At 36.4% G+C, this 19,526-nt stretch overlaps 1 protein-coding gene across 1 annotated transcript in view; it reads left to right on the forward strand.

The window, feature by feature from the left end:
• LOC134844159 (solute carrier family 15 member 4-like) overlaps nt 1-19,526 on the forward strand; it is a gene marked incomplete in the record, with an annotated part of 29,115 nt that continues 9,589 nt past the window's right edge. Inside the window, 6 exon segments of the mRNA XM_063860705.1 lie at nt 1-1,059; nt 4,261-4,523; nt 4,850-5,084; nt 5,695-5,825; nt 12,300-12,435; nt 12,568-12,612. Coding sequence (XP_063716775.1) covers nt 90-1,059; nt 4,261-4,523; nt 4,850-5,084; nt 5,695-5,825; nt 12,300-12,435; nt 12,568-12,612 — 1,780 coding nt within the window.

Genomic DNA, 19,526 nt, shown 5'->3' on the forward strand with positions numbered 1-19,526 from the left:
ATCGAATAAACAAACTGTTTACTGTTATTTTAACTTTTCAGCTATTTAAAACAACTTTCAATAATACATTAATTTGAAGATACTGGAAAATGACTGAAAACCAAGAAGCTCCGGAAAAAACGCAGACTCGTTCGAATTCAGAAACGGTTGTAACTTCACCGGCCATAAATGACTTAGATGAAGGGCGAAATGTGCATTCGTTGCCGCTGGATGACCTCCAAAGTCGACCAAGAGGAACAACTTTTGGAACTCTTATGTTTCTGGATTTGTTCATGCCATTCCCTTCAGATGTTACGATCTTGACACCCGAGGCGGAAATTAGACGTCGTAAAGTTGCCCTTTTCCTCATCTCTTTGTCAATTTTATTTCAAGCTTGTGCTTTTTACACTATTACTTTTGCGTTCAAGCCTGTTTTGGACGCTAAACCATACGGTTGGTCTTCGTTTGAAGCTTCAAACATTTTGGAACTTGTAAGCTTATTGCAGTATTTTTCGGCATTTGTCGCCACTGTTCTTACAGATACATACTTTGAGCGATTCTCAACAATTATGGCAGGTTACGCCACTTTTGTTGTAGGTTATTTAATCTTTGTCGTGTCTCAACTAGCGGACCATAAGAGCTGCTCGTTTGCAAGTTTCTACAAAATAAGTTCAGTTAAAAATGGGTACGGACCTCATTGTGAGCCGCTGATTGTTCTGGCACTTTGTGCGGTTGGTCTGGGGTCCGGAATCTACAATGGAAATATTCTCATTTTCGGAGCAGATCAGACAACCAAGTTAAGTCGAGTTCCCGTCTTTTTTCATGCATATTTCTGGTGCACCAAAATGGGGGGACTGATAAGCTGCTACATTCTCAATTACTTGCTGATTAAGTTCGATCATTTCACCTCTTCATTGATCAGCTCTGCAGCTTGTTTGATGATTTCGGTTGTGTGCTTCTGGTTCGGAAAAAGGTTTTACACTTACAGAGATATCCAGAAAGATCTGGTACCGACTGTGTTCAAAATTCTACGCAACTGTTTCTCGGCAAAAAACAGGAGAAACTACTCTCTGCATCTAGGTAAGCTCAACTTTTTACGTATACGCACACGAATCCTTAATAAACTTTGGTGAGTGTTTACTATACCAAAAGTTTGCCTGGCAGTTTAATCTGATTGCAAAAATAGAACGGCAGATCAGTTCATTAAGCACAAAACAACATTAAAAATTGTTATTGTCAGCACAATTTCTGGCCCATTTGAATCATCTCCCCCTCAATAGACCAAGCGAACGATCTCCCCCGTAAAACGAATGGCAAATTCAAGCCATAAGGCCTGCATTTACTATGCTCAAATCTGATAGGCTGAAAAATATTTCTTTTAACCACGCGAACAATCTCACCATCAAAGTGATTTGGAGGGAGATTTTTCCCTTGGTCCCAATTTTCGACTTCTTACACCCATTCACTGCTGGTAGATTTTGGGTCAACCGAAATTTTGCGAAACCAGAAAATTCTGCCGAAATAAATTTTTGTTCTACAAAAAACGAAGCTAACTCAATAGAAAATGCGGATTGTTGTGCAAGTTGCACAAAAATTCCGACTTAAGTTTTTTTCGAACCAAAAATTGACCTTTTAAAAAAAGTTTTCAATTTTAAATCGCTGGTTTTAATTGATTATAGTTTGTCTACTAAAAGAAAATTGCTCGTATCAAGGTATAAATTTGAATGTTCCGACTGCCGTTTTAAGTCCGTTGAGTAAAGTTCACTTTAAAAAGATTGATGGAGTTATCAAAATTAAAAATATATATTTTCCTCTCAAGCTATTCAACAAACACAGTGATATGCCTTCCCTTTAGCAAAGTTTTAAATAGACTAACTAGCAATTTGAAACTTTTCTAGCAAATTCAATTATTCATTTTGGAATTTTTTTAGATGGACTTAATTTGCTCTTACGCGCTCATAGCACGAAATATATTGAGCGTTGATTGTTCTAAATTTGCGTAATTGGCAACCTTTAAACCCCCATAACTTTTACAAAAATGATCACAAGTTAAGTATCAAGCTTGAGCTCAAGATAATAGTAATTTTTGATGAAGAAAAAAATTCGTCACAAGTAGCTAGTCTTTGTTTGAGATTCAAATTTTGTGCCTGAAAGAAAACTACCCCGAGCCCTAAGTTACGGTCTAAAAAGCTGAAAACAAAACTTAAAACTTTTGAGATTTTTTAAATTAAGCACCCCACACGCCATATAAAGTACGAAGTGATCAATTTGGCCCGAGGCAATATTTGAACCCCTATTATTTTACACAAAAAATAAGAGGTAAAATAATTTTTTCACTTCAGCTCAAGACAACTACACCTTTTCAAATGTTTCAAAAAAACCGTCACAAGTGGCTAGTTAAATAGTCAAAAATTGTCTGCAGAAAAAAATTACCCGTGCAAGCACAAAGATTTGCTCACTTTCTTCGAAAATCGGAACAACAAAAAATGAAGCTATTTTCAAAAAACAACAATACTGCTTGCATCAGGGCCAAATCTTGCAGGTTCGGACTAGCTCTTTTAAATTTATGAAAAAATATTCACTTTAAAACAATGATTTAAAAAGTACACGCCTTTAGAAAAATTTCGAGGTTGGTCAGCCAAAAATAGATGTCGTAAAGTTATACCAAAGGGGGACCCTTTTGGTCGGCAAGGAATCGTCCTCCCCCCCCCCCCCCCCAAAAAAAAAAAAATCCGCCCCTGAAAATAATAAATATATTAAATACTAAATTAAATTAAAATTGATTAGAAAATTAATTTGATGACAGTTTTCTTCATTTTTGATGTGTTTGGTCATGGCGAGCTTCAACAATTTGCCATGATGAGCAAACTAACCAGTATTATTGCCAAAAATGTAATTTATAACATTTTTGGGAAAACTGGGCGGACGAATTACTTTAAAAAAATTGAATTACGCATAAAACTGAGCATTGTTTTTTAAAGACGGTTTATGCATTGGTTCGAAATAAATAACTACCTACAATGTTCCATTCGAAACCCTATTTTGCAAGCTTATTTAACAAAACATTGCTACTGACCTTATGAAAAGAGTTTCAAAATCACTGTTCCAGACCACACTCTTCATTATCACCATACTTTTTTCGAAAACCACACTCTTCACTGGATACTTGCATTGGATAGTGAGATTACCTTATATATCTTTGTTTAAGTTTTTTTTCCTATACATTGCCGACTAAGAATAAAACACCGAAATTTTTTTCTGCAACAATGATTAATAATTTGAAAAAACGAATTGCGAAACTACTGAATATATGCTTTTCAAATGTTTCAAAAAAACCGTCACAAGTGGCTAGTTAAATAGTCAAAAATTGTCTGCAGAAAAAAATTACCCGTGCAAGCACAAAGATTTGCTCACTTTCTTCGAAAATCGGAACAACAAAAAAAGAAGCTATTTTCATAAAACAACAATACTGCTTGCATCAGGGCCAAATCTTGCAGGTTCGGACTAGCTCTTTTAAATTTATGAAAAAATATTCACTTCAAAAAATGATTTAAAAAGTACACGCCTTTAGAAAAATTTCGAGGTTGGTCAGCCAAAAATGGATGTCGTAAAGTTATACCAAAGGGGGACCCTTTTGGTCGGCAAGGAAACTGTCATCAAATTAATTTTCTAATCAATTTTAATTTAATTTAGTATTTAATATATTTATTATTTTCAGGGGCGGATTTTTTTTTGGGGGGGGGCTTCAACAATTTGCCATGATGAGCAAACTAACCAGTATTATTGCCAAAAATGTAATTTATAACATTTTTGGGAAAACTGGGCGGACGAATTACTTTAAAAAAATTGAATTACGCATAAAACTGAGCATTGTTTTTTAAAGACGGTTTATGCATTGGTTCGAAATAAATAACTACCTACAATGTTCCATTCGAAACACTATTTTGCAGGCTTATTTAACAAAACATTGCTACTGACCTTATGAAAAGAGTTTCAAAATCACTGTTCCAGACCACACTCTTCATTATCACCGTACTTTTTTTCGAAAACCACACTCTTCATTGGATACTTGCATTGGATAGTGAGATTACCTTATATATCTTTGTTTAAGTTTTTTTTCCTATACATTGCCGACTAAGAATAAAACACCGAAATTTTTTTCTGCAACAATGATTAATAATTTGAAAAAACGAATTGCGAAACTACTGAATATATGCTTTTTTGTTATAACTAGGTTTTAACCGACCCCCAATTTACAAAAATGAGTGATATTTTTTGTAGCTGATGTTGCTAAAAGAGATAACGGACGGGATTCAGTAGTGCTGAACAAGTTTGACTTGGTCATGCTTGAAAACGGGGGGCGGTTCCGACAGGACGTTGTGTACACAGTAGAACGCTTCTACAGATTATTTTTCGTCTTCCTCTCTTTTATCCCCTTTTTCTTCCTCAACGAGCAATTTGTGGCGGCATACACGATGCAGGGAAAGCAGATTGCATATCCGGAATGGGCCAGGAAGCCCTACTCTGACAACAGTGATAACCAGGTTACGTTTACCTTCAAAACTAAAAAAAAAAAACAATTTTTCGACTATAAAGATGTGTAAAATGGTTCCACGATTACTTGAAACAAATCTTTTGAAGCAAAAAATACGACAAAAATTTGTTCCTAAATTTGGAAAAATGAAGATAAAACTGAATTATTCCCAAATTAAACCCTCAGTCCTGATAAATAGTTCTCAATTCTAAAAATATATTGCAAAAGGAAAGTTTGTTTTTCGTTTCTATTCACTCGTTTCATCATTTTTCGAGAAAAAACTTTAAATTTCTGTGTTAAGTTTGAATCAATTGTATTTATAACTTTTTGTTGTAGTACAGAGTCGTGTTTCCGGAAACGTGGTTTGCTGATGGAATAATGCTGTTTACTATTATCGTCTTTCTGCCCACTCTCGGCTTACTGAGCGGTGGAGCTCCTAGGCGAGCGTGGGAAAGATTGACGACAATGGTTCGAATTAGACGAAGGAGAAGCAGCTGGCTCGATGAGCCTCAGCCTCAGTTCTTCACAATCTACGATCCTGTTAGACTCACTCTTGGATTTATTCTCGCTGGTTAGAGCTAGTCAAATTACAAAGAAAAACTAATCGAACATGGGGTCTTATGCACTAAACGGCCCAAAATCAAATTTTTTACATCGTAAGCTGGAAATTATGCGATCGGAATTTGATTGGGTAATTTTAGCCAATCAAGTTCAAGTTAGACGGTCAGGCATTCCGATCAACCTTTCCAGCAGATAAAAATATAAGCGAAAAGATGGAGCTTTGTAAAATAATTTTGAGTTACTTGTAAAACCTTGCCCAGACAAGAAAAACTTTAAAAATGGCTTGACATAACAAAAATTCAAATTAATAATCGGCTTATAATTTAATCTGCTTGAAGCGGCAGAATTATTTCATTTGAAGTCACAGAAAAAAACTCAACCACATTAATTTCAGTTCAAAAGATATAGAAATTATGATTTTGGGCCGTTTAGTGCATAAGACCCCGAAAATGTTCTGAAGTATTATAGGATGTTTAAATATTAATAGAGATTATATTAACTAAGGTAATATAGATTTTGCATGTAAGGCTCTTTCTTCCCTTCATCTTTATAAAGTGATAGATCAATATTTACATTTCCATGTTTTTTAAGAACTGCTTATACAGTTTTTGGGTTTTCAGCTCTATCATATGCAGTTGCCGGGGTTCTGGACGCCAGTCGGAACTACCTCTACCGACATTGTATTCATTCGCACTCCAGTTCAACCTCGCTCTGTTTCATCAACCAGTACATCAACGGAGTGTCATACAAGGCAGTGATTAGCGTATCCCAATTTCAGTTGAAACATGATAGCGTTTGGTAAAGTATGTAGCACAGAATCTTTCAATGGATAGTGTTTAGTATTTTGAGTAAAACAGAAAAAAGGTATAGTTAAATTTTAAATAGAAAACTTCAATTTTTGTATGTGATGGGAGTTCGGGTCGTGGGGTCACTTTAAGTTTCAAGCATATTGACCAAATTTCGGTACGTGTCGACCATCACGACCAAATTTGCCGTGTTTCCACAACTTTCTTGAAATCGATCTGACCTTGCTTGATTTTTTATACTTTTTTGAACTTTAGAACCCTTTGAATCCTACTTTGTGGACTTAAAAAATAATTTAAATCTAGATGGTAATCAAAATAATTGTGGTTTCTACGATTCGCAGAGGATCTATGAAAAGTTAACAGAGTGAGTTACTCTGGGCAAATCTGCTGAGCAAAACTTCTTTGCATCTCAATGCCTTTTTTCTGCGTTTAGAGCTTTCACGCGATACCATTATTGCAGTCGAAATAAGTCAGAGTGTGGTAGGCTTGAAGCTAGAAATCAAGAGAGAGCTCATCCTCACACGGTATCATTGCCATGAAAGGGGTCAAATACACGATCGGACGAACTAAAAAAGAACGAAGTCATCTTTTCGACTCGTTCCTTAGGTTGCGTCCATTTAGGTCTTTTTGATGAGAGTTGAGGCGTACTTTTAAAGTATACGCCACCAGAAGCTGTCAAGCCTATCTTTTGCTCACTTCCAGGACTTGTTGGACACATTACTAGTAGATGCTTGGTAGTAGTCAGCTGCTGGAGCGAAATTAAGGATGCTCGTTTTATTTTAAACGCCATTTCAACTTTGGGCAAACAGTGGATTTAACCACCGTTCATTTTTGTGGATTTGCAGCGTTTCAGTTAGCGTGATTTGGTCAAAAATAAAGGGACTTGAGCGTAATTGTTTGCGGGTGCCGACAAAATAAACAGCGTTGTCAGAGATTAAGATCTTAGCTGTGCTTCTTCTACCAATTAAAGAAGCCTCAAACTGCGTTAGGCAGTTGTTCGTATAAGATTGTCTGCCAATTCCACAGAAACCGCGTAAGAAAAGCATTTCAAGAAAAAAATGTCCCTAAGTAATCAAATTTTGTGATTTTGATTGGAAATTGATCATCAATTGAGTAGTCGAAAAAGTTTAGTGGCAACTTAGCCATTACTGAAAGTGACCCGTTACCTTGGATCATCCGGCAGAGAAAACAAAAAAAGCAATTGTTTCCTGCAGAGAAAACAATTGCGGTAACTGGATCCTGCAGAGAAAGCAATTGGATGCTTTGGTACGTCGGGTTACGTAGTCGGCCTCTTCAAATGCCCAATGCACGGAGTCATCCGTAGAATGTTTATCTTCCTTGTAGTAGATGACTGCAAAGTATTAGATACAAACTTGCTTAAATAGACACGCCTGATTATAAAAAAGAATTTCACTTGAATAGTAGGGTTTTTAGCCTCAATTGTCGTGCCGAGTGGTTGTAATAATCCGTCTGTGTAAACGCTTTCACGATGCAAATGAGCGGTTTTCGGCTTTGTTACCAGGTCTCCGAGGATAGTTCAGTTATACCAGCCTTGCTTCATCACGTTTTAAGCAGGCTAAAAGATCCTTCTGTAGCCATAAAATTGCTCCAATCTGCACCGATACGGTGACAGATTTTTCACAAAATTGTACGGGGAGGCCAAACCTAATGCTTAATTTGTATGGTCCAGTTTCAAGGCAAGAATTTAACGAGACTCTTTTGAACGTCGAAGCAGCGTTCGCTATCATAAATAACTTCCCTGAACTGTTTGGATTACTCGCCTGGTAGTGGAGGAGGTACCAAATCAATTCCGGTTCTGGATACGGAAAAGTAACATATTTGACATAACTTTTTTTCCAGGCCAGTAGAAAGAGGTTTTTCATAAAATTGCATTGTTTTCCGATCTTTTTGTAGCAAATTTTGTAAGGATTGCAAATGAGCTTTTGCTACCAGAGAGATCTAGGGCGTTTTTACTTCGCTTTTCTAGAGTAGAGTTATTTTGTAGCATTTTCCGTCGTGCTCAAGGCTTTGTTCCATAAAACTTTGTTATCTTTTGCTCTTTACAGATAATGTAGTTTTTCAGCCCTCGTGGGTGCCTGACCCTCCCATTTTTCAAATATTTAGTATCCAGTAAATATAAATATCCAGTATTTTAAAGCGTCTTCTCATTCGGCTTTGTCAAAGAAGTCATATGCGAGTTTGACTAAGTCATATTATGTCTCTGGTTGAGCGGGCCATTGATTGTTCAAGATGCATCATGTCACTGGGTCGAATGCTTAAAGTTCTAACGGGCTCTGATGGCATTGCGGGCTCGTACTAATTCAAAACGGTACAAAGTACTTCAACGAGATTGATTGATGGTGAAATTTTCCATCGTTACTTAAAAAAACGAGAATAAAGTTTGCTACTTCAATTGAATTGCAACAGCAAACAAGGCTCAACCTCCTTTGATTGCAAACTATAAACTCCCTCCCCCGAGAATTTTCATGGCATGAATTGATCCTCCTAAGAATTATCAGAAAAAGCGATAAAATTATAAAATACTTATCTGTAACATTAAATGTCCGGTTGAGCGCGCTAGTGATTGTCCACGGGGCATCTGGCCACTGGGTCAAGTGCTAATAGTTTTAATCGGCTCTGATGGCATAGTGCGCTCGTGTAAACTAAAACCGGTGTAAGATACTTTAACGAGACGGGCGCTAAGACTTTCCGTCGTTACTCCAAAAAAGGAGATTTAATTTCAACTGATCTGCAACAACAAACCTGGCTCAGCTCTTCCCTCTTGGGTTGGAAACTAAGAACTCCTTTCCCCGAGGATATTCATGACATGAATTGTCCTTCATGGGAATTATCAAAAATTAATAAAAATCATTAAATACTATCCTAATGAGTGTGACCTTGACTACTAATAAATTTGCCAGCTATTTCTACAACACAAACTTAAATAGCCAGCTTACCAGGTTTCTCTCTACTTCTAAACCTTATTGTCCCTCCTCTGCCCAACAACTCAATGCCGCTTTGTAAAACATTCTTTATACAGTGCCTTTTTTCAACCTGAGAATTGCAACAACTTTGTTCAATTTAGGACCATCTTTCCGAGGGTCTCGACATAAACTTTTTCCTTCGACCTTACTTATATCACTGTGGCCGCTCTTAAATGGTCGCAAATGGCCGTCTCTTCTTCCCAGATTTGTCAGCGCGAGGTGATGAAGATGTGTATAAGGTGCGTGCGCGTGCTTAACGATCGCCGGTAAAATGATTTAGGCGAGGCGGCTGACAAGAAAGCGCAGAGAATCCTATACTTATTATAAAAACAAATTTGTTCACTCATTCTCGAAAGTAGCCCTAATGATGATAAAGTACCCGAGTAGGAAGTATCTCCGTTTCAAGTTATTTAAAGGCTCTCCGACTTTTGAGTTTTAACTCGCGGCGCAACTGAAATGAGCAACTCACAATCTAGAAATGAGAACCTCTTATCAGCTTAATGTTCTTTTTACCATGTTATAGATGATCGTTTGGGTTGCTAACACATGTGTAAACAAACCACCCTCTGTACTAATTTGGCCTTAATTTATTTTTTATAACAATAAACGAGTTTAGGTAGGTAATCATATCAATTAAATTGAGCGTGATTTACACTTTGAAAATATAATCCCAACCGTAAATATCAACTAAATCTAATTTAAATCACGACCGTAAATCTAGTTCCTGATAAGCAAAATAAACAAAATTAGCATTTTTTCTTCCGATTTTCCGCCCTCCAACAACTCGTCCGAAGTGATGTCAATTTCTTTTAATTGAGATATATCGGTGCTAATAATTTTTCCTCCGTCAAATTTGGAATTATTTTGAATGCGGATCCCGCTCAAGAGTTTCATGATTTTATGGGATCTTTATGGTCTCAGTCCCAATTAAACTCAAACATATTCAAAAACCTTCCACTGAAATGGATTTAATTTTTTTCCCATGAAACCTAAGCTTAGGACTGTTTTGTCGGTGCATAACAAAGTGGTCCCATAAAAAACGGTTCAATACAAAACAGTTTAAATTTTTTTGAAACAGTCCGGTACATAACATTCGGTTTAAAATCACAGGGCGGCGAAAACCGGGTATAATTTTCGTATGGGATCCTACCCTCTGCCGACAACCTCGCAACACGCTGGCGCGACTGCGGCGGTCTTTATTTTGTTGTTTATAATGTTTGAACTCAGGAAAACTCTCGTTAATAATCACTTTTGGGAGTGTTTTTTGGATTCTTTTGAATCGGACTGTGTTTTCGTTGATTTAAATAAAAATCACAGTAAATTGTTATCAGACTTTTTGATTCATTTTCAGATTGTTTTGCTTTGGAATGTTTTGTATGGCACTGTTTTGTACAGACACGGTTTTGTCAGTTTTTTGCTCAAAAGCTTGTTCCGACTGTCGAAGAAAGTGACAAAATATTTGAGCTCGTGGTGGTTTTCCAGATTAATTTGACTTTTCATTTTGAAACTTTTTTATACATTTGTTTGAAAGACGATGTCGGAATGCTCAGGGCTTTGCCCCTATACAAGCAGTCTTGTTCAAATTTACGCTTTGAACAAAATTGATAAAGAGGTTTAGAGCGCGCTAAAGTTAGTCCAATAAATATGAAGAGCTAAAAAACCTGGGTCGAAGAGCTCACTTTTTGTTTGGACCATCTCAACGGAAAATCGGTATGTTTTGACTTTCTCGACAAATTTCCGTGTTTGTTTCGACTCTCCGTGTTTGTTTCGAGTTATTCCATTTTAGGCAAAATAATTTATGCTTTTTGGGTAACATCTTATGATGTTTTTTCAGCAGAATGAAACAATTAGAGCTGTTTACAAATTAAATGTTTCATAGAAATGATTTATGTTTAAGCTATTTTTTCCCATCTTTTGGGTTACTGGTTTTCAAATTTAGACAAAAATGTTTAAAAAAGTATGTCGATGTTTGAAAGAAACTGTTTCTCTTTGACTCCGAATTATCGCATGCTCGAGGTATGTTTCGACCGTGCTCAAAAGTGCTCGATAAATGTTTCGACCGTCTTCGAAGTATGCTTCGACCGTGTTCGAAATTATTTGTACAAAATTGACTGCTGAGAAACTAGGTCTTAATTATGTGCTTGAGTCTCACAATTTTTATTGTGGTACAAAAAACCATCAGAATCCACTGAAGAATATCCGTCTCTACTAAATGCTAAATCAACGGTTAAGCATTTGTGAATTTTAAACAAATTAAAACAGATTGCCACTCTTTTTAGATTTGTTAAGCATTTATAGTTTTTTTCTGATTGTCGGAGAAAATACCGGAGTATTTGTGCTCGCGTGGGTTTTTTTTCGTTCAAAGGTTTGATTTGTTAACTAAATTACAAGGACAAATTGTGCATTGGGTAGGCGCAAAGTTTTGGGTCTGTTTTTTTTTCTGAATTCCAGACACAGGTCTTTAAACATGTTAAAATTTTGTCGGAACGATCAAAGAGAATGAAAGAACAAAGAAAGAACAAAGGGAGCCTCCTTGTTGCTGAATCCGCGTGCATTTTACAAAATGCACAGCTTATCCTTGTAATGTATCTTGTCAATCGAACGGTATTGTAATATTGAGCTCGCATTGAAAAAATAGTACACCTGAGTTTTTTATAAAGTTATAGGGTTTTGAAGATTGCTAATGTGGTCAATTTGCGTCAATTAACACGCGATATATTTTGCGTTATTAATGCGTACGCGGAACTTAATCCGTCATAACAACCATAACAATATGGTCGACTTTTGTTTGAAAATTTCAACAATTTTCACAAAAAAAATGCTCCATATACTTTGAGAGGCAGCCGGAAAACTCAGCGTATAGTTTTTCATAATTTTTCAATTCATGGTTTTTCAATTTTTTCTTCGATATTGGTTAAGGAGCAGTCGGAACATACAGGGCTTACCCTTATGTACGAGCAGTCTTGTTAGAGATAAATTTGAAATTGAAGGCAAACTGTTTCCTCCTAGAAAATAAATTTGTTATTATTATTTTTAAGCTGGCACAGCGAAAGCTGGTTGTTGCTGTCTAACAATTGGAAGCCCTTATAAATTAACAGTTATGCCTCGGAGGATGAAGAAATCAATAATAATATTTACAGAGTAGAAATTCGGCTGTTGGCCACTAGTCTCTTTTCTCTTCGAAAACTATAGTAATTTTTTTCCACAGAATACCATCAGTAGCCATTTTATCTCATTAACGAATAATTTATTAAAATTATGAATAATACTTTTTTTGTAAGCAAGAATTGTTCTAAAAAATTGTAGATATTATGTAACATTTAAGACAGATTCAATTTTGAAAATTATATTAAAATTTATTAAAAACGTTTATTAAAAACACGTTTCAAATTTATTTAAAAATATATTAATAAAGACGCTAGTCACTGACACAAGGCGGCCTCGAGTGAAGTCATACATTCGTATGCACAGATGCCCCAGTTTGTGTTGGCTGCGATGTCAGAGGTGTTTGTGGTGGTGACTGCATACCAGTTTGCATACCTCCAGGCCCCAGACAACGACAACGAACCATGTGAGAAGTTATGAACAAAATTCTCGAAGTTTGCAAAAATTCTGTATAAACTTATAGGCCTAATGGGTCTTTCTCTCTCTCCCTCACCCCTCTCGCTGATGGTACGAGCAATTTTCTTATGTTTTGTTTCAGACAAAATGCAAGGCATATTCGTGGGACTCTGCTTCTTATCTCGCCGTAAGTAACATCACACAGAGCTAATCTGTCATCCTGAAAACATCCGGATCGAGATTTTTGATAACTTACCCGATTTCCTATTGTTCGCAAAACAAAGCATAAACAGGTATACCATTGAATGTGAACAAAACTATGTGCTTGGAAAGTCGGAATGGTCAAAATTTTTCATTTTTTCGAGACAACCTCATGATTCGTTATGATTGGCATGGTTCAAATTTTAAGCGATTGGCATCAGGGACGGATGGAGGATCTTTTCAAGGAGGGGGGACTTTCATTAACGTTTCTGAAACTTCCTCAACTTTTTTTTCAGACCGACCAAACTGATTTTCCAAATCACTATAAAGACCCTATTTCGACAAAGTTTCTCCCATGGTGGCAATTTTTTGATAAAAATTGATCAACAAAAACGTTTACCCAAAGTTTATCATTTTACGCGGGCAATAGGTTACGAGACATTCGGAGTTTTCAAAATATCACCAAATAATGAAAACTATTCGAAGTGTCGCCTTCCATATTTTGTGTGCACTACTTTTAGTTTTAATGTACTTCATGATAACAATCAAGCGTCTTGCTGTCAGATGCGACAGTTTTAGACCCACCATAGGTTAATTCTTCATCTTCTGGTTTAGGATCTTTATATACATAAGCCAAAATACAAACCCCCTCGAAAGTTTTGATTTTGAAAACGAGCTCCTCGTGAATTGAAAACGAGCTCCTAGTGACTGATTGCCCAGTTGAAACTGCAAAAGAAACAAATTACATCCTACAATTTGTTTTTTTCCTCATTGTCGTAAATACATGATTAAAAGTTTTTAACCAAGTTTTTTTGAGATTAAACCAAGTTTTTTAATCAATTCGTAGTGCCGGTTGATAACATTTAGTTTTAAAGTTTCATTTCGCTGAATGCTTTTAAATGACAATAGTTGCTTATGCTGAAAAGTTTTTCCAAAAGGTTAAAAAGAACCAGTTTTTTTGACGAGTTTTGCCTGACGGAACTAAATTTTGATTTGAAGATAAACTCTCTGCCATCTGTAAAACTCCAATGGTAGAAAAAAATTTCAAGTCAATTAGTACCAACCAATTTACAAAAATACCAACCCGCTATTTTTGCTCATTTAAAAGAGCAGGGGAACAAGATCAATAACCATAACTCACTATAATTCTGGTTGCTCTGCTGCAACGATTAGAAGGGCAAAGCAAACCTCATTAAACCCACACGGGTCACAGCGAGCTATGACCTAGATGAAAAAAACAAACGCCGAAATTCCAAAAAAAAAGCGCGAAGCATAATGAACTGGATATAGCTTTTCAAAGAACTAGCATCGAGAAAGGCTTGAAGTAGAAGATAAACAAGATAAAATTTGGCAAAATCCATGAACCCAGGAAGTCTTGGAGCAAGCAATGAGCTAAAAATTGAGCAAGCAATGAGTATTTCAATTATCAGACGCTAGATTATATAAGCAAATCAATCAGTCTTCAGACTTCTTTTACTACTAGCAAAAGATACTTTTTTGAACATAACCTTTTCGTTCACCTTAGCTGGCAAGTCATTCGTATTTTTATCTGTACTCTTTGGGCATTGTGAAGTCCTTTTATAAGCAGATCGTTTTTACTTGGTTATCATAGTTAGATTTTAAAGTACTCTCGTATTTCCGCCGTGTCCCTCTCTTCTATCTCTGTTGTCCTCTTAATTCTGATTTATTTTGTATCAATTGAGAATCACAACCAAAATTAGAACAAAGAAACGACGGTCGTAGTTGCAGAGAGCTGAGGGTTGAAGAAGTCCAAAAAAAATAATACAAAAAGTTTATAATTTAAACATAATGGTTTTACCTAACAATGGTTACAAAAAAAAAGAATTGCAAAAAGCAGCTTTGGAATTAAATTTTTTATGAATGCGATTTATTTACCTTTCAAGTTTTTTATGGTGAAAAACAACTCTCTCTGAAGCCATCAAGAACCAAATTTGCTGGATTGTTGCGGTCAAACTGTGATTAAAGTGAGAGGTAAACGAAAAAAATGAGGGTTCTTAAGAGGAAATAAGTTAAATGTACTCAAAGAATCAAAATTTTAAGGAAATTACCTGATCGCTTTCCTAGGATAAAACAAATCAAAAATATTATAAATTGGTCCGGTAAAACGAAGTAGAAGAAAGATTTTTGCTGGTCATGTCCTAATGTTCATTTTGGTCATATCTGATTGAAAATGTACAAATAGGGAGGATGAATTGGGAGGGTAAAACAAAATCATCAGTTGAAAGAGAAAAATTGATTTTTTTTTTGTCATTTATTATAAGGGTTGCGGGCGTTGAAAGGGTTGCATAATAACTAAAACAGATAATTCGATAACTTCCATCAATTACCTTTCGGAAATACTTTGCTATGTTTTCTGAAGGGTCTAAACATCGTTACACCATGCGTTAACGGCAGTGAATTGAACATACCTTGTTATCAGTGTCTTTGTACCTTTCCATTACTGTTTCATGAAGCCAATACCCATAACGAATCTTCATCTATTCACTCTAAATCAATAAAAAGAAGTATCGAAGACAAGCATTTCGTTTTTGGCGCAGTTATTGTTGTGGTAATAACTCAATGAGTAACCTCTTCAGATTGCTGTGATAGATTTCGAGCCAAACGTCAGGAACATAAAAGATTGCCTTTGAAGACCTAGAACAAGTCCGGGGAAAATTAGTTTATGGCTTGCCTAGTAGAAAGTGAATAGGGGTAAAGGGTTATGATTTTTTTGAATAAGAAGGAACTTTAGTTAGGAGTCTGAAGTGAATGTAGTCTTTTATTTCGCAGATTAGTGAGCAATTCCTCATCAAGTGTCTGAAATCCGATAGCCTTATACAGAGAAAGCATGAATATCTGACCAAAACTTTCCCAGCTATGGCCAAACTTTCCAGTAGGGTTGTGCAGTTACTAGCAAGTAGAATTCGTTTACTAGTAACTTACTAGTAAGTTACCACTTTTATACTAGTAAGTTACTTTTACTTACTAGTAAGTTTCAAAAACTCAAGGTCTGCTTGAAAACAACAAGGTTTGAAGACTATTTATTTTACACAAACTCAAAATCCGCAAAATAATCATTATGATCAGTATTATCAAGTAAAACAGCGTTGCAGTATATGAAAACAAGTTTATCTGCTCTTTCGACTGAAAGTCGATTACGATTTTTTGAATGAATGAAAGCGAAAATACTCCAGACTCGTTCGCTAGCCGCACTCGACGTAGGAATACTGAGCCCCCTCAGGGCAACTTTCGACAGAAGAGGAAATAAATGTTTGCCGTAAACAGCCCAAAAATGAAGTAGTTTCATTGATAAATACTCAAATTTTCGATTATCAGTCAGCAGAGCAAAAAAAGCGAGAAAACCTGTAATCTGGTTGTTGCACTCTTCAACTTCTTTGAGTTGCTCGAAATATTTTGCAACACAAGCTCGAAGCTGAAAAATTGTGTCTACACGATCAGTTCCTACCATATTTTCGTCAAAATTGCAATTTTTTGGACTCAAAATATGCGCAAAGCCCATACATGACGTATGAATGAGGTTCCACCTTTTTTCCACTATAGTGCTATATGGAATTTCTTCATTATCAGGGCTAGCAAGAGTTCGATATGATTGGAAAAGATCATAAAAAGTAAAATAGACAGAAGATAAGTCAGTCGTGTCACACTCGAAGAGACCAATCATCTCGTTAGGTTTCTTCAGTATTGCTTTCAGACTTTGAATTTTCTCCCAGAAAAGTTTTTCGCTGACATAGCTGATGAACTCGTTTCGTTTCAGAGTGGGTTTTGCATCATCCGGAACTTTATCAATTGCTAACAAAGAAATTATAGACTTGTTAATGCACAGAGAACTGAGACAACCATAGTTCGAACACCATCTTGTCGCACAAGGAAGCCTGAGTTGTTTCGAAACGCGCAGTTCATCTTGCAGTTCTCTAAAACGCGCCAAAACTCTTTGATGAATTTGACTACAAAAACACATTTTGTGAGAAGTTGCTCGTTTTCTGATCTTTCACAAATATCTTTCACCACCAAGTTCATAACATGCGCTGAGCATCCATTGCAGAAAACAATTGGGTAACGCGCCTCAATCAGATCACCTGCGCGTAACATGCATGGTGAATTGTCGGTTATGACGGACAGAAGTTTCGCTGAACCAATCTCTTCGACAACTTTGATGATTTCCTCTGCAATGTTTTCAGCTGTTTGAACAATCGTACAGGTGTCCACTGATTTATAATAGAACGGTTTCTTGTTTGGAACAAGGATTATAAAGTTAACCAAGTGTTCGTTTCTGATGTTGGACCACCCATCTGTGATAACTGAATAATATTTACAACCAGACAAAAAATCGTCAACTGTTTTTTTAATTGTTTGATAAGTAGATTCTAATAAACCCTCACTGAGCGCTCTCCGGGTCGGCATGACCGCTTCATAATTTGGGCGGAGAGTCTTTATAAACTTCCGGAACGATTAGCTGTCAATAATGCGAAAAGAAACGCCAGTTCTGTAGAAAAAATAAGCTAATGCTTTGTCGCATTTATCTTTTTCGTTGAGACATAGTTTGTCGATCCATTGCTCTGTTCTGCGCTCACTTGTAGGTTGGTTATTAATTTTGATAGTTTCTTGTACTGCCAGCGTTTCAGTTGCCATAATATGTGGAGACGGCGTAGGGCGCGAAACTGATACCATTTTCAACTCGATGAACATCTGTTACTCGGAAGAATTCTGGCCATTGCATTTGCCTCCGCGTTTATGATTTTCGAGCTTCCGTCGGCCCCAAAAATTCTGTTGCCCACATGTCTTGCAGTAGCCGTAGCCATCTGTGGTTTTATCTCTGAGATATGATGTGATTTCGTACTTCATTTCAAAGAGAAAGTGTAAACAAAACTAACTGAAACGGATAAGCGCGTGAAATTAAATGAGAAAGAGTACCGCATCAGCCAATCAGCGCAGCCTTTGTTATTGATCGCGTTGTATTTACATACAGGTTGCAGACTGATTGGTCACGCGCGTTAGGCATTTTTCTTGAGGTGTGAAAACTCACGCTCCTTATACTTGAGCCTCATTTCTTTCCTAAATTTCATTTTGGTTTAACTTACTTACTAGTAATAAGCCCTATTTTACTTACTAGTTAGTTACTAGTATTTTTACTAGTAACTTACTTACTAGTAAGTAAGTCCGCACAACCCTACTTTCCAGTCTGTGATTCAATTGTAGTCTCTTTTAATCTTTTAAGTATCCTTTAGTCTTTTGCTTTCTGCCAAATACTCGATACTAGATTGACAGTTTCTTTTTCGCACTTAAAATTGTATTCCATCTTAAGAAACCAATTTTTTGCGTCTTTCCTGGTAAAAACTAAAGCATTGTAATTACCAAAACATTAGTTTGTTGTGGTTTCCCTAGTATTTTTACAAGCCTTGTAAGACACTGCCAGCTTAGAAACCAAGTTCGAGCTCAGTTTGAATTGCTCCCACGTTAAGGTGAGCAAATAAATGGTTTAACACCTCAAGTTTCCCGCTTTTGCTTACAATTTCCCGGAAGGCCCCTTAAAATCACTTTCGGTCGTCTTAAATTGAAAATGACCTTTAGTTGGCAGACGTTGTTCTGGAAGATCTGACGTCAGAGCTGGGTTCAGTTCCTGTACCATGATTTGACACGGCAAAAAATGTCGAACATATGCTTAAAAGTAATCCTATTTTGAAGAATCTAGTAGTACTATAGCAGAAGACTCGAGTCTGTTCAGTATCTAAATGAGAACCCGATGAGTGTACAAAATTGATTAGAAGTCTTAGAAGTCTCAAATGATAGGCTAACGAGCAAACGACACGGTTGTAGCATTGCTGAGCCAAAATATTGATCAAAGAACACTAGTAGTGTCAGGTTTGGGCAAAAAGATAACAGTTTTCCTGATGCAGAATTTTCACAGTTGCTATTCTATCGATTTATTGTTTTTCAATTGAGATTTTGTGGTTGAATAGACATAAGCCTTAGTGCAGTTCAGCAGTTCCAAAAAACGTTGATGTTCCTAAGGTTGTCGATGACGAGAAAGGAAAATAGAACCAATCTAATCCAATTGCTGAATCGATTAAAAGTAGTATTGCATTCAAATGAAGAACAATCTGCCAACACGCGCATCATGGAACTGGATAAAATTTGAAACTTGATCAATTTTACTGTGGCCAAGCATTATGCTGTTGAGCCAAGAAAATGGAAGTTGAAAGTCAATAGGAGGACAGCAAAATACGTGAAGTAGTTTAACTTCTTTGCGTCGTCGGTCGGACTCAGTGTTTGTAGGTACGTCTGACCTGTCGTGACTGTTAGAATAATTTGCTAATCAATGTGTAACAATAGTTGTCGAGGCGTAGTTAAAGGTTTTCAGTAAAAAAAAAACAATCTACTACCTTACCAAAATTTTCAGAGTCTGGTTTATCATAAATACTTTGAATTAAATGAGCGCCACATTGCGCAATTTTTAGTTCCAGATATGAAATAGTCGTTTACTTATTTGGTGCAACTCTAGTCTTTACCATTTGAAAATTTCACGCAAACGGTAAAATAGGTGTATTCTATACAGCAGTTAGCGGTGTCAGATGATTAAATTTTGATGCTTCTGCGACAATTTGGAGCTGGATATCTTGATTCATTTTTTCAGGAGCAGTTTCTTGATCATATAAATCGTACAGATCATGTAACTTTGTGTTTTCATTCCAAAAACTCCAAAAAGTATCGATTAGGATGGTATTCCGTATGGGACATTGGTCGATATTACAAAGTCTTTGGCAAAGGGAAGTGTATGAATCATCTATACCGAGTGGTTCGAATATTGAAGCTACAAATTGTACTTATTTTCTCTGGGTAACATACGCGTCAGTTTTGAACTTGGGATGTTGAATTTAGAGT

This window comes from Symsagittifera roscoffensis, chromosome 4 (assembly GCF_963678635.1).
Source record: "Symsagittifera roscoffensis chromosome 4, txSymRosc1.1, whole genome shotgun sequence".
NCBI classification, from domain to species: domain Eukaryota; kingdom Metazoa; phylum Xenacoelomorpha; order Acoela; family Convolutidae; genus Symsagittifera; species Symsagittifera roscoffensis.